Below are 16,942 nucleotides of genomic sequence, written 5' to 3' on the forward strand. Positions count from 1 at the left end.
ATTATATTTTCAGTTTAACTTTCAGTATTGGTTCTCTTTTTAAAGAAAAAAACTTGAGAAAAAGAAAACCTATCCTTTATGCATTTCATAGTAGGAAGAAGGTATAATTCTTCTCACCCCTCCTCTCTTCTTAGTCTAGCAGCTTATATTGGATGCCAGAACAAAGAGATTTAAGATTTTAATTCAGGCTAGGACTACACAACATCATCATCAGCATTCTCATAGCTTCTTTGATATAAACATTCACTGTTTTCATTTCACTGCCATTTGCTAATTTCCTACTGTATATGGATAAATAACAAAGAAATGAAAGCTATTATAATTCATTATAATTTATTAGTGTATTTTACTAGTGTTATTTGCTGCTTTTCTAGAATGCATATTTCACACTTAGTCCTAGAAAATAGTTTTAATTTTAAATAAAAATGTACATTAATTTTCTTTGAATAACAAAACACAGAAGTGGCAATAAAAATATAAAAAAAATCAAGTTATTATTAAAAACATTTACATTTTATGAAAAATTTACATGGCTTGTACACTTGTGTAGTTTTACATATCCTCATGAGGATTGCAGGGACCCCTGATTGTACTGAATGTGTTGGTATGGTGCATTTATGTGCCCACATTATTGTTGAATTTACTGTACAGCTTGTTTCTGTAGAATGAAACTACTATCTAATATTCTTCAGGATATAGAATTAATTCCAATTCAAAATTAAGTGGATTAATTTCAGATCTACAAAACTTAAATACAGATCCTTGTTATGTTCCCATGATTTCTTAACTATTTGTCTTAAAGTGAAAATTTCATCCTGACAATCTCTGTTCATCCTAAACCGAACTTATTCTTCTCCAAGCTTCTTCTCCACAATTTTTCCTGACAATCTCTGTTCGGCCTAAACTGAACTTATTCATCTCCAAAGTTCCCCTCCACAATTTTTCTTAGCTGTTTCTCAAGAATACTTGCATAAATCTTACTAGGAACACTCAGTAGAGAAATTCTTCTGTAATTCTCATATTCAGTCCTATTCCTTTTTTTTTATATAGATGAGTACTAATTTATTTTTGAATTAGAAATTAAAATAAATCAACTTGAAAAGCTTGTACTTAAACATTTGTTTTCGTAGTACCAGTTAAGCTGACTGTGATGCTATTTGCTATTGGGCGATGTTGCCATCTGATTTTTTGGGAGTGATGAATAGCTGCGGATCAGTAGTATCATCTTTTCCTCCAACTTCCCTGGAAACTAAGAGTGTGTGTGTGTGTCTGTGTGTATTGGTTAAAAGAATTGCAGTTCTGCTGCACCACACAGATGGATTGCTATACATATGGTGTGAACAAGTTGGTATACCTCTTATACTACTATCCAGGGGGTAAGGAATACTTTTACTGGTCAGAATTAGGATGCCTGTTGCATATTAACCAAAGCATGACCATTGTGGACTCATAGCAACTCATAGCAAATCACATGCATGTATGCTGCCATGTGGCACTGTTTCCAGGCAATCCCTCAGGATAATAATGTGCCATGTCATCAGTTCATGCTGGAAGGAATTGATTCGAGGAACATGCAGAGGAACCAGTATGATGAATGACACCAGCAGATTCTCTGATCTCAACCCAACAAACACCTATGGGAAGATACTGTAAGATGTATAGATAATTATTTCATGGATTGTAAAGTGCATTTTAGACATCATGATCAGATCCACATTGAGGTCATTAGGCAGCTGGAATCAATGTTTTGTACTGTAGGTCATTAACCATGTGATAGGCAGTCTAATACCACATCATATAAGTAGTCATGACCAACTCCCTGAAAGAAATTAGCATAAAAACTACTCTCAAGATTGAGAGTAAATTTTTAGGCTTTCTAAAAGCTACTAAATTAGTCAATCTCAGGTAGAGTTAGAAGAATTTTTTATCTCCTTAATTATTAACGCACTCTACGAAGACATACGAGGGTAGTCTGAAAAGTTCTCGGTCTAACAATGAAAAAACGAATTTATAATTTTTAAATTATTTTTATTTCTCAACATAATCTCCCTTAAGACTAATACATTTATTCCAGCCATGTTCCAGTGCCATTAACCCATTCCTGTATAGGCTCTCAGTAAGATCTGCAAAATACCCCTCTACAGCTGCAATCACCTCTTGATTTGAAGTAAAATGCTGACCAATGAGGAAGAGTTTTAGATTTCGGAAGAGATAGAAGTCAGAGGGAGCCAAATCTGGGGAACAGGGTGGATGTTCCAACAATTCATAGTGCAGATCCCTTAATTTTCCCATTGCCAAAACACCTTTATGGGCAAGTGCATTGTCCTGATGAAGAGGACCTTTCAGACCACCCTCGTAATTCAGGAACAGTTTCTTGTGTCATTGTCATCAAATTCTTGACTTACCTCAGGTGGTGTACAGAATATTATGATAGTACTGCATGAAAATGTTACATTATTGCTAACTTTCTATCAAGTTTTCTCCAAATTAATCTGTTATCTGTCAAGATTCCAATATTATCAGATATAATATTTTTATCTTGTAAGGCACTTTTTACAATCCATCTACATCTTTGTCTTCTGGGTCTTTTTCCTGCCAACCTGGCAAACAATACTTGCTTTGCTAATCTTTCCCATTCTGCTTAAGTGACCATACCATCTGAGATTAACACATTCCTGAATGCTAACAATGTCAAGTTCTTTCTTAATATCCTCATTTGTAATAGGATACTGCCATTGATGCTATCTGTTCATTCTTCTAATCTTTCTCAGAACTCTCACATCTAGTGGTCTCCAGTTTGGTCAAGTGTTTTTTTTTTTAACCCAGCTCTCAGATCTATAAGTTAAAATTGGTTTGAACACTGTCTTTTATACAGCTAATTGAGCGTTTTGACTAATTTCGTTCTTATTCCATATAAATTTATTCAGTTGACTTCCAACCATACCAGCTTTGCTAATGCTGCTCTCTATTTCCAAATTAAATTTGCCATCTTCACAAAAATTGTGCCTAAATAGCTGAAATGTTTTTCTTGTTCTATAAGTTCTCCATTCAAGATGCAGTTGATGTTTTCAATGTTTCTACCTATTTTCATTGTCTTTTTAATGTTGATTTTCACACCAAATTTATTACAACAGTTACTAAATTTGGTCAAGGAATCCTGCATATCTTGACTACTGTGCCCAGATTTGGTCACCGCGGTTACTTCTTGATGGGGAGGAGGTGGAAAGGATCCAGAGGTGAGTGACTAAGATGATAGCAGGTCTATGGAATGAACCATATGAGAACAGGTTGAAGATTTGTGGGTTGCAGAAACTAGTGTGGGTTTACAGTGATACTGCTGGACCTGGCAAAGGCGTTTGACAGGATACCACATGGAATTCTAATCCGTAAACTACAACATATGGGAATGGATATAGGGTTGGTGAGATGGATAGGTGGGTGGTTGATGGAGAGATATCAAAGAGTGGTTTATTCAGGAGTGGAGTCCAAAAGATGGCCTGTGACTAGTGGTGTGCCGCAGGGTTCTGTTCTTGGACCACTGCTGTTTAATCTGTTCATTAACAATATAGGGAAAGATCTAAGTGGAACAGTTCATTTGTTTGCTGATGATGCAAAGTTGGGGAGGGCGATAGTGAATGCCGAAGATGTCAAAGTCTTGCAGGATGACTTAGATAGATTGGAGTTCTGGGCTAAGGAGAATGGATATCAATTTAATGTGACAAAATGTAAGGTTATGCATTTTGGGGTGAAAAGATTAGCAGCAGTATACCACATGGGTGGAACTATACTCCAAGAGATTGATGAGGCCAGGGACTTGGGAGTGTTGGTGGATAGGCAGATGAAGTTTAGGGGTCACATTGCGAAAGTAGCTAAATCAGCTCATCAACTCACTTGGTTGTTGAAAAATACCTTAACGAGCAGAGACAAGCAAGTTATTGTACCTCTGTACTGAGCCTTAATAAGACCTCATCTTGACTACTGTGCCCAGATTTGGTCACCTCGGTTCCTTCTTGATGGGGAGGAGGTGGAGAGGATCCAGAGGCGAGTGACTAAGATGATAGCAGGTCTATGGAATGAACCATATGAGAACAGGTTGAAGATTTGTGGGTTGCAGAAACTGGTTGATAGGCAGAAAAGGGGAGATATGATTGAGACATTCAAATTGCTAAAAGGATTCTATAAGATTAATTCAGAGGATATTTTTGAGATCAGGACTGGTGGTGGGAGAACTAGGGGACACCTATGGAAGCTGGGCAAGAGTGTGGTTAGCAGTGGTGTTAGAGCTGGGTTCTTTACTTTTAGAGTGGTAAATGAGTGGAATAAGCTGCCTGAGTCTGTTGTGGGTGCTATGACAGTGAGCGAGTTCAAGGCAAGGTATGATAGATACTGTGAGAATGTCATATAGTTGTGTGGACATGATGTTTAGGGCCTCACTCGATGAGTCTAAGGAGTCCCTGGAGTAGCCCGTAAATAATAATAATAATATACATTCTGGATTTATTTAGGAGTATAACATCATCTGCATCAAGTGAAGAACTGAGATTAACATCTCCAACTTGGATATCATGTTTAATACCTCTTTCCTTCATAATGTGATCCATATAGATGATGAATACAAGTGGAGATAATATACACCCTTGTGGCACACCTGACTTATCAAACATCTTCCTGTATCTCCTTCAATTCTAACTGATGATTTGCAACTCAAATAAGACTATGTATTGCTTGATATAATGGTCCATTTACACCATATAACTGGAGTATTTTGAACAGCTTTCCTATTGATGCCTTGTCATATGCCTTTTCCAGACTTAAATACAGTACCTTGTTATGTTCCCATGATTTCTGAACGATCTGTCTTAAAATGAAAATTCCTGACAACCTCTGTTTGGCCTAAACCGAACTTATTCTTCTCCAAGCTTCTACTCCACAATTTTTCCCTAGCTGTTTCTCAAGAATACTTGCATAAATCTTACTAGGAACACTTAGTAGAGAAATTTCTCTGTAATTCTCACATTCAATGTTATTCTTTTTTTTTTTTTTTTTTAATAGATGAGTACTATGAATGCTCTACTCCAACCGAATTATGCAGTGTAGCCGCTGTAAAACTTTTATACCTCCATATTTTAGCATTTCTGGTTGAATATCGTCTACTTCACATTGCAGGTTTGAGATATCTTTTTCTATTTCAAGTACAGATATATATTCCAGATGGCATTCCTGTTGAGTGTTTTTTTCCATCATGCTGCCACTGCTTGCTTCATTTAGCAATCTTTTAAAGTAATTACTCCATAACATCAAGAATATCTTTATTCTCAGTTTTCATGTCCCCCTTTATCATCTCTAATTCCTTTTATAGTATTCTTTCCTCAATTTCTGAGTTTTTTCTGATATTTCTTGTTGAGGATCCCGTCTGATATTTATTTTCAATGTTCTTACCATTCTTCCCATTACTTTTGTTTAGTTAGTTTTACACACTACTTCACTTTCTTACATTTTTCTCTGTATCTCTAAGAGCACACACCTACTTATTTACCAAGAACTTTTGATATGCTTTCTTCTTTTCCTTGACTGCCTCTTTAACTTCCTGAGTCTGCCATGGAGTTTTGATTTTTCTATCCTTGCCATCATCTCCTTACCACATGGCTCTCTAGTTGGAGGTCTGCTGTTTAGATCTCCAACAAGGACCAACTTTTCCTTTTAATGTGTCAGCTGTCTTCTGTAATGACTGAACCAGACCTTGTGTTAATCTAGCTAGCCATAATTTGTTTGAATTAAGGATGTTAATCTAATAGGTATAAATATTTTCTGCCTCTTTCTCTATCATTCTTTTTCTTTAAGTTTAGTGATGTTTGCTGTATTGGAAACCAACATATTTCCTTTAATTTAATAGTCATAAATGATCAAGATCACATTCTAGTGTAGAAGTAATTAACAAAAGAAAGAAAAAATAATGTTAGCTGGCTCTATCTTCCATCAGAAAATTGATCTTATAATGTTCATATCGTGGCTTTTAATTCTTTCTTTTTGAACTTATTTATGAAATGCTTGGTAAGAACTTGTAATTGGAATGTATTTTAACACCTTCTTGTTGAGAGGTTTTTCACTTTGTTATGCTGTACATTAAAGATGTCAAGAAGTTATATTCTTGGTTTAATTCTTTATTCAATACATGAAGTATCTTCACGACTTCTTTAGAGAGAGAAGGGGGTCTGGCTCCCACTGATGAATCCTCAATAAAGATCAAAACTGGTATGAGTAGTGGCCCTTCCCATAATGCATAGCATTATACATGTCTGTAAGAATATGTGCTTTGTATTATGGGATACTAAGACAATTGATGTCAAGTCATTAGCTTCTATATACAAGTAGCCCAGTTGTGAAAATACTTCAGATGCAAACATTATCTGTTTGGATAAAGGATTAAACCAAAAATATAATTTCTTGGCATCTTTAATTTATAACACCTTGGTTTTCATGTTATATCAGATAGCTTTTGTTGTGTTTGACGTTTTTTTTTATTCTTATAGTAATGACATACACGAGATTGTTCATTTTGTAGTAATAATAAATATTGTGAATGGGAGGGAAAGAAGTGAGCCAATACTTTGTAATATACTGGATGTTCACTTCACACAAATACTGTTTACCATGGCATCTACATTACCATGATTCCAAAATAAATGTTATTTTGGAATTCATGAAAAAAAATTGCAGTCACATCCACTTAACCAGGATTTTTTGAGACATGTGATCATATTTTTTTTTTATAGTTCAAATGAGTGAAATTTTATACACTTTATAAGTGAAAAATATGCACTTATAGTGGAGCAAAGTACTTGGACCTCAGAGTTGTCATGCCATAAAATAAACATTGAACAGAATGTCACCCAATGTCTTTATTTGGTGAAATATGGTCAGAAAGAAAGAATAAATCTTTAATATTTGTACTTTATATTGTACAGGTGGTACCAAAGTGAAAGAGGTGCTGTAAAACATTCAGTGGTACAAGTATTTTCAGTCGAGAAGGTTGGAACTAGAGTACAAATGATGTGCATCAAGGTCAGCTGTAGCAGTATCTTTTCATCAAATTTGCAAAACTCCATAAAGGTGCTTGAGCTTAGGGAGGAAATTTTACTGCTTGTTGAAAAGATACTGCTGAAGTGGTTTGCAAAATGAGTGTCAGCTGAATTAATTTTTGAGAAGATAATAAAGCATTCTATGGTCAAGCATCATGCATAACACTCTGTCAAGAATTGCACTCAAAGAGAAGAAATAAATGTGCAGGTTTTTGCAATTTTGGAACATTTGAATAGTTTTTATTATTAAAAGCAAGCTTTATCATTCAGTATAATTTTAGGAATTGATTGTCTGCTTACCAAAAAAAAAAAGCTTGCATATCTTGCTTCAATGAAAAGCAAAAGTAGTTCACTTAATATGTTTGCAGATTTGAATGTGAAACTTGGTATAGCTGATAGATGTGAATATGTGACTGATTATTGTTGCACATTAATTTAACATACCATGATCAACTGTGAACAATATTACCATCAGTAAGCACAAATACTTTAAGATTGCAAAGCATGCACAAAGTTCCAAGAAAAGATGTTAAACTAAGGAAATTATTTTTATTGCCTCTTGAAAAGAAACAAATGTTTTGGAGACAGAGAGAGATGAAAATAATATCTTGCCAGAAATGATTTGTGAGAAAATATGATCTGCACTTTCTCACAAATCATTTCTGGCAAGATATTTATTATTAGTCTCTTCTGAAAAAAAAAAAAAAAAAGTTTTGGTGCAAAAGACCAAAAGAACATCCATTATGAATGACGAATATAAGCATCCAGAACACAAGGCATTAAAAGGTTGGCTAATATTGATATTGGGATTGAATACCTTACAGGAATTCAGAATGAAGCCACTCCTTATCTATCATTCCAAGAACATTGAAACCATTGATGAATTTGATTGTCTCGACCCAGAGTGATTTTTAAGAGTAATAATCAAAGGGCATTGATGACCTGTGAAAATTTTCAATATTAGTTGTGAATTGTTGTATGGCATCGATAGTAATAATATCTTCAAACCAAGAACTTTGGTGAGGCAGATTGTTCTGTTTGTCAGTGATGCATCAGCATAGATCCTGAGTATCAGATAGGATTTATAAAAATGAAGCTTTTGCTTTAAACACTATCTCATTGATTCAAACCATGGGACCAGCATCATTGCAGTTGTGAAAGTGAACTATTATAAGCTCATGTTCAAATGTTCAAGGCAATTGGAGAAAACAAGCCAACGTTAAAAAGAATTCTGAAGAGTTATAGCATGTTCTAGATAATATTGGCAAAAGATGTGAGAATGGGATTCAGAAATCTTTGTCAGCAGCATGGAAAAATTTGTGGCCACAAATTGTGCCTGAGTTTGAAGAATTCAAACCCACTAAATACCAATGACAACAAAAGAAAGAAATTGAAGAACTGCCACAGCTTGGTGCAAATCTCATCCTTAGGGAGAAATTGGAAGATGTGGTGGAGCTTGTCTAGTCTGATTCCAAAGATCTCTTTGAAGAAATCCTTGCCATCAACTAAAAAGTTGCATCTGAATTTGTATAAGGAAATTGTTGAGGCATGCAACTGAAGACATCAGTTGTCTTCATATGGCCCTGACCATGACAGAGCATTCAGAGCTTGTTGAACAATTTCTCATATTTAGTGATTTGAAGTGGCTTGAAAAAGTTTCATATTTGGTCTCTAGAATGAGATTTCTAGATTATGTAAAAAAAAAAAAATATATATATATATATATATATAAATATTTTAAAAAATGAATAAAATAAAAAAATAAAAAATATTCCTTAGCCCTCCTCAGTACTAATATGTTATAGGTTTAAATGCCTTTATTCTGAATGAGGTGAGGTGTTGAGACTGAAACAGGTAAAATTGATTATTTTTCTAAGAAGAACATGAATTACTTCTTGCTACCTTTTGAAGAATATTAAGAATCTGTCCCCTCCACATCCAGAAATGAAATTTTTTTTACTGTTTGCCACATGCACTGACAACAGCATAAGCAAATGAGGAAGTTTCCTGTTCCTCCCCTTCCTCTTCTCTTTCTTCCCTGAAAATACTAAATCTTTCATATTCTGTCCTTGTAACTACATCATCTGCTGTTAGCCAAATCTTACTAATTCTTATAACTTTTGGCAAGGTTGCACTAACCAATGCCAAAAACTCCCCTCCTCCTCTTGTTCCTGATATCTTTTGGCATTAGTATATAGAAACTACAGCATCTTTTTCCTGAATAGACCATCCTCTTCAATATTTTGGTTTGAGAGACTAAATTCTGCACTTGGTCATTCTCACACACACTTGCCTCATGGGTGCCCTCACACCTCACCTGCATCCATCCTAATTGCTTAAATTTTCCTGAATTTGGCCTTCTGCTTGCTCAGTGAACAAAGCTCTCTCCAGACTGCTACCACCAAAACTGTTCATTGCACAGTTCATTGCCATTATACATTCCTTCTTTCTATCAAACTCAGACCATAGGTCAACAAATCCTACATATTCTGCATAGCCTGCATATTGACAACACCATTTCTCATTGTCCTCCTCTATCATAGTGTGACAAGAGACTTATAATCTTTACCTTCTTGCTCTTCATTTCTGCTTCATCAAATAACTCCTCCACATCCTCCCTCATAGAATATTTTTCACTTCTCAGATCATTTGATCCAATCATGGTAATTAGTTCTTTCACCTTACCTTTTTGCATCCATATGGCATGACTAATACATAAATTTTTGCACAAGAGAAACATGATTTTCTTATACTTTTGTTAAGTACTCCTCTGATCATAGAGGAGTATTAAACAGAATTTAACAAAATGATCTCTGTATAATGCAATAGAAGAGTATTAAGAGGTGATACAGAATCGGAATTCAACTCTGTAGCACAAACATTTTGCACATTCAGAGAATTGTCATCATGACAAGGAAATTTTTTGGTATTCATTTTGGACAAGATTCTTTTTTATTATTTATTATTATTTTATTATTATTACCCCAAGAGACTTCATGGAGTCAAAGACTCATCTGGGAGGTCCTTTTATCTCTCTCTCTCTCTCTCTCTCTCACACACACACACATCTTATCATACCGTGTCTTAAACACACTCAAACTCCTTGCAGACACCACACTCTCAGGCAAGGCATTCCAATCGTTCACAACTCTGCACGAAAAAAACCTGCCTCTCACTCCCCTACTCACACCCTCTTTATAACAGTTTCCAGGGATGACCTCTGGTTCTCCCCTGATCTTCCACTACCCTCTCTGTAGAACTTCTCCACCATTGATCCTATAACACCCCCTTACCAACTTGTTGGTCTCTATCATATCTCCCCTCTTCCTCCTGTCCACCAAACTCTGCAAATTACATCTTCTCAATCTTTCCTCATACTCGACATTCCAGAGCTCAGAAACTACCTTAGTCAGTCTCCTTTGGACCCTTTCCAACATCTCTTCATCCTTCTGAAAACCTAGTGACCAAATCTGGGCACAATAATCCATGTGTGGCCTAATCAAAGCCTTATACAACGGAACAAGAATCTCCCTACTTCTACACGTCAGTACCCTCTGCATCATTCCCAGAAGCCTTTGTGTTGTCTTCACAATTTTGGCGATGTGTCCCCTAAATTTTAGATCCTTATCCACTATCACCCCCAGATTTCTTATTTCCTCTACCTCCAACAATATATTCTCACCATGCATAAATTCTGCATCCCATCTTTGTTTTCCAAATTTTAAAACCTTACATTTTGCAACATTGAACTCGCTTTCCCATTTCTGTGCCCAATCACTCAATTTATTCAAGTCTTCTTGTAAGGCCACAACATCTTCACTACTCTTTATGGTTCGTCCCAACTTTGCATCATCTGCAAACAACTGAATATCTCCATCCAAATCTTCGCCAATATCATTAATATACAAGTTAAATAGTAATGGCCCTAAAACAGATCCCTGAGGCACTCCACTAGTGACTTTCCTTTTCCTGGATATCACACCTCCATACACAACTTGTTGATACCTATCAGATAGCCAGTCTTCAATCCAATGCACTAATCTAATATCCAACCCCATCTGCTGTAGTTTGACTGTCAACTTATCATGAGGTACTCTATCAAAAACCTTTGGGATATCGAAGTATATTACTGTGTATCCTTCTCCTCTGTCCAAGGAAGCAGTCACTTTATTGTAATAAGTAGATTACTAAAACATGACCTCTCTTTAGCAAATCCATGCTGTCCATCAAAGATAATACCATTGTTGTTAACCCAACTCTGGATCCTAGTTCTCACAAGCTTCTCCAACAACTTTAACCACAACACCTGACACATAGATAAGCCTATAGTCTTATTCTTTACTCAACTCCCCAAACACCTCTTGCTTACTTACAGTCAGTCTCTCCTCCCCATCATCAACAGCTCTCAATCTCTCCATGAAGTCACATTCACAAGATTGAAAAATCTTTATGAACTGCTCATTAAGTATCTCCAGCACATTCTGCAACAGCTGTCTTTATACCATTTTCTCCAATCAATGTCATCTTTCCATAATCATTCTTTCTTTTGCTGGCTACATATCGAAAGAACTCCCTAGGATTCTTTTTGGCTTCATTAGCTAACTGCTGTTCATACCTCTCTTTGGTTACTCTCACCAACCAAGTCACCCTCCTTGCCTGGTCTTTGTAGACCTCATGAAATTGGTTATTTCCGCTTCTCTTATGCTGCCTCCACAATGCCCTTTTTCTCTGTAGTGCACACTTAATCTCTTTATTCATCCATTTCACACCTACCTTATTTAACTTTTCACTCTTGGAATACATTTAGACATTGCATCTACTAGATAGTTTTTGAAAATCCCCCAAGCTGCATTGATCTCTTTTCCAGCTAACTCCTCATTCCACGCTATACCTGCAAGCTGTCTCCTGAGCTCTTCATAATCACCCCCCCCACACCCCTTGTAGTTCCACATATACCCTTTTCTCACAGGGGTCCTCGCACTGCTGGCAACCACCCAGGTAATCACCTCATGGTCACTCTCACCAATTGGTGGATGATTTGACACCTCATTTATAATTACATCCTCTGATTAGATGACCAAATCCAAGACCCTTAATCCTCGTGTTCCCTCTGTTACATGCTGTCTGAGGTAGTTATCCCTCAAAAACTCAAGAAACTCATTTTCTTTACTTCCTGTTGCTATCTCTTCATTCCAGTCTATATTTCCATAATTAAAATCACCCATAATGATCACCCTTTTCTTATTTGCTTGGCTTATTTGACTGTACATTTCACTATCACCACCTTACCAGGTCTATAACAACATCCCACCAAGTATTTGATTCCATTCACCTTTATCTCACACCATACTGCCTCAAAACCACTGGCACTATTTCCGTCTTGCATCTCTACTTTGTATGGACATAACTCTTTCTCTATCATCAATAGCACCCCCTCTCCCTTTTTACCCCTTTCTATTCTCACGAAACACATCATACCCTTCCATCTCTATTCCTGTCAGGATGTCATCCTCTTCCAACCATGTCTCACTTATTCCGACAATCTTTGGGTGAACAGATGCAATTAGTGCAACCATTTCATCTGCCTTGTTTCTTATACTTCTAGCATTTGTATACAAACACAACAGCTTATTTATGGATCTACAGCTAGTTCCACTGATACCACTCACTCGATATGATCTCTCCATGCTAGACTGGTGCCGTTTCCCTTTCTGCTTCTTCATTTTAGAACCCTTTTCAATTCCAACTGTTTCCTCTTGATCCATGGTCATCCCATTCCTTTCCTGCCTACACATGCTCTCACCTCCTCTTGAAGCATCCACCTTTCTCACGCTGTGTATCCCTGTCCACCCTGAGCCTCCCCGTTTCCCCTGCTCCTCTTGCACACTCATTCTCTCATTTTCTATACTCCTACCACTCAGTTCCCCATTGATATCCACCTCTTCAATCTCTCCTGCTTACTCTCCTGCTCTTCCACATCACTCCCCTCTCAATCTGATTCATTCTCTCTATTCATTCTCTACCTTCCACCAGCAGTCTCCCCAAGCGACTTACACCATAACCACTCAAATGCAGTCCATCGCTCCCATATAGCTCACTTCATCCCTCAAACTCATTCCACACATTAACAAACCGTACTCCCATCTCCTCACACATTTCAGCCAGCATATCATTCATAATCCTTGCTCTCTGCCTCATTTCACTACAGTCATACCTAGGCAACACACTGACTACCCTTCCTGTCGCACTATTCTCTTTTATCCTTCCAAGCAGCCTCCTGATATCTATTCCGACACACTTTTTGTCCTCTCTCAAATCATTCGTACCAATTAATACTATTAACTCTTTTGCTCGCTCCCACCTCATATTCAATGCCTCAATCACTCTACTCATTTTACCGCCTGGAAAAAATACCGTGTGCATTCTATCCTATAGCACACCTTTAATAATGGAGTCGCCATACAACACCACCCGTTCATCTTTCGTTAACTCTTTCATGCCATCATGATTTATTTTAATAGTTTTGACCTGAATTCTCTTAATTTCATTTCTTGCCTCATCCAATCCAATTCAACTTCCGAATATCGCAACACATTCTCTCTATCGTTCAATCTTTCTAACTCTCGACCCCTTCTTCTCACTTTCACTCTCATTCATCCTTCTTTGTTTCCGTACTAATGATAGCAAAAGTTGGTCCAACATCCAACTTTCGCTATCATTCTTCTCACTTTCACTCTCATTCATCTTTCTTTGTTTCTGTACTTTCAGTCCAACATGCATCCAACTTTCACCATCATTCATTCTTTCGATTTTTTTCACTTTCGATTTCTGCATCTTTTCATCTCTTTCTGGTGAAAAAACCCAAGTGGACATTGAATGTTGCAATATCAGTGCAATAAGAGAAAATTTACAGGGAATGAATTCAAGAATTAGAGTTAAAATGAGGAGTCAAGATACTTTTGTTTTTGTGGATAAGGGTACAATAGAACTATTCTAGTGCAAAATAAGAGATAAGACAATAAGGATAAGAATTTAAAAGTAAAATGAAAGTAAATTTTCCATACCAATATGAATTATTTCAGTGATTTCTATGCCTCATTTCTTTAGCTGTGTTACTGTTTCTTCTGATCCAAACATTTGATTAAGTAAGATTATCTTTCTTGGCATTCTTATGATGCCAGATGTGAATGAGAGTTTATATGTTGCCATATAAAAGAAATCTGTTGAACATTGTTTTCTAGATTATCTAAAGAGCAAATATCATCACAATATACTGAGATGGATCATTGGCAAAAAGTGTATGAAGTATAATTAGAATGCCACATCTCGACCTCTTGCCATATTAGTTTGCTCTTAGGTTCCTCCTCTATATATTTTATCTACATATCTGCTAATATGAAAGTGTAAGCATAGGATTGGGTTACTACAAACTGACTAGACTTCTGAACTCTGTCATCCATATTCTGGTGTCCTGAACATCATTTCCAAATGTTTTAAGATTTCCAAAGTTTAGTCCTAGACAGCACTTATGGAGTTTATTGGTATCTCAAGAAACAGTTGGTTGAATTGCAAACAGCCCATTTTTCAGTGTAATTGTCTGTTATTGTTACAGATTAATAGGAAATCAGATTTCTAAAGCTTAATGCTCATGTCTCAAAGGAAGATTAGAATTTTACAAGACTAAGCCATTAAATCATGTATCTGAAATTGTAGTACTACTGCATTACTTTGCTATTCATTTTATATTATGAAAAAATGTTTAACATGAATAAAAATATTTATTAGCTTTTTTTAATAAAAAAATATTGGATTTTTCCAGGTTTGTACCGTAAAGGCTTAATATATTTAGATGTTCCAATTGAAGATGAAGATTATATTGTTGGTAAGTCATTGTTTTTTGTAAGTATATTCTAACAAAATTATTTATGCTTGTATATTACAGAATATTCATCACTCATCATCCTGTATCCTAATTTAAAAATTATTATTATTTGTCTGTTAGCTCATTAGTCATTACAAATTTGCTTGAATATATTTTGATATGCCCATGACAAAAACTAATTTCCCCAAGTTTACTCATGGATCTTGTATTTTTTCTTAATTTCCAAAATTTAAATGGAAATACTCATATGATCCCATTTACACTGGTGCCCAAAACCTAAGGATGAAAACTATTTCTGATGATCAATGGCAAATTCAGACGAATCAGTTTTGTGGCAATTTGTATAACCAATGATTTTGAGTAGAAAGTAGGTACACATTCAAATTTTTGAATTGCATCCAAAGGGGTCACTTGGTAGTACTCAACAGAATGAAGGTTAAAAGGTTATGTTAAGGAAGCTCTTTTCATGAAGGAATAGAGTTATAAACTTGGATGTCTTGTAATGTCTCAAAGACATCCTCTAAATGATTTCATGTTGGAAAGAATTGTTGGAAAGCTTGACGAAGGCTGATATTGCTGATATTGCCAGAGAGAGTTTGGAATCTCACATAGCATTGTATACAGGTTCTGGGCTGCATTTCAAACCAGTGGCATATGTTCCAGGCATTTTCTAGGTCACTCTTTCTCTACCACAGAGCATGAAGACAGATGTTTGGTTTTCAGCAAAATGTAATCGATACATCTCAGTGGCAAGTCAGCTTGTAAGTCGGCTCCATTTCAGGCACAGGTACGTGAAAATCTCGACAAACTGTGGCAGACATCTCTCTGGATAAAGAGATGCAAACTGTAGTCTGCATCTCTCTTTCTACTGCTCATCATAGAGCAAGTTTTCAGTGGTAGTGTATCCATAAAAATTGGACAAGACACCAATGTGCTAATGAACTCTTTACAGATGAGAGTTGTTTTAGTACTGCTTACCTTCATGACGACGTTCTTGAAAGGGATAGATATGGCAGTGCTGAGGTTATGGTGTAGGGAGGCATTATGCTAAATGGATGCACCTAGCTAGCTACAAGTGCTGGAAAAAGGGAATATGACTGGTGAACGATATTGCAACGAAGTTCTTCAACATAGTGTTAGATTGTTTAGTAGTGCTGTAGGTGAAGAATTCACTTTTATAAATGACAGTGCTATGCCATATCATACATGTGCAGTAGAGATACTTCTGGAGACTGAGAATATTAATCGAATCGAGGGCCAGCATGCTCCCGATATCTCAACCCCGTGGAACACATTTGAGACACCCAATATGGAGATGCATTGCTGCCCGAACAAGGCCTTATCCTTGATCTGAAGGAGGAGTGGTTCAGTTTGCCTCAAGAACTCCTGAATCACTTGGTGCGAAGTGGTATGCCATTGTGAGAGCTGCATCGCAGTTCGGGGTGGGCATATTCTGTACTGAAATGTTTCTTTGCATAGTTTTCTGTAAGCACTGTACATTAATTCCTTAACTATGTCCTTAGGAAATTTGCAAATTTTGCCAAAAACCTATTGCAATTTAATTTGTACAAAATTTATAACACATTTTATTGTGTAATATAATTTATTAGTATGCTGGCAATAAATTTGTGTCCACATTTAGCTGTAGTCATGAAAATTTTTTCACATAGGGTAAAATTGTAATTTGTCTTTATCTTTTGACACTAGTATATTTATTTTTGTTTTTGGCATTGATGCATGGGTGGGACATGGCTGTGAAGCTATTCATTATTTGTCTTATGTTACATAGAGTTGTTGTTTTGGTTATTTTAGTTATAGTTATGCAGTGATTTCCTTGTGATATGAAATGAAATAATAAAGTATGTGACTATACTTGCAACAGTTCATTCCTTTCAGATGAAAGAATTTCAATGTAAGAACAAAACCATTGTCATCCCTCATATCATAGTCGACTATAATAACATGAAATTATAATAAGAAA

General features: G+C 36.1%; 1 protein-coding gene across 1 annotated transcript in view; it reads left to right on the forward strand.

Moving 5' to 3' along the window:
- LOC150107504 (protein FAM91A1) overlaps window positions 1-16,942 on the forward strand; it is a 228,540-nt gene that overhangs the window by 86,924 nt on the left and 124,674 nt on the right. The window contains exon 8 of the mRNA XM_090391353.1: window positions 14,899-14,961. Within this exon, the coding sequence (XP_090247479.1) occupies window positions 14,899-14,961 (63 nt within the window). The remainder of the gene's footprint in view (window positions 1-14,898; window positions 14,962-16,942) is intronic.

Source organism: Typopeltis vanoorti, chromosome 4, assembly GCF_054136105.1.
Source record: "Typopeltis vanoorti isolate ZY-2024b chromosome 4, IOZ_Tvanoo_1.0, whole genome shotgun sequence".
Taxonomy (NCBI): Eukaryota; Metazoa; Arthropoda; class Arachnida; order Uropygi; family Thelyphonidae; genus Typopeltis; species Typopeltis vanoorti.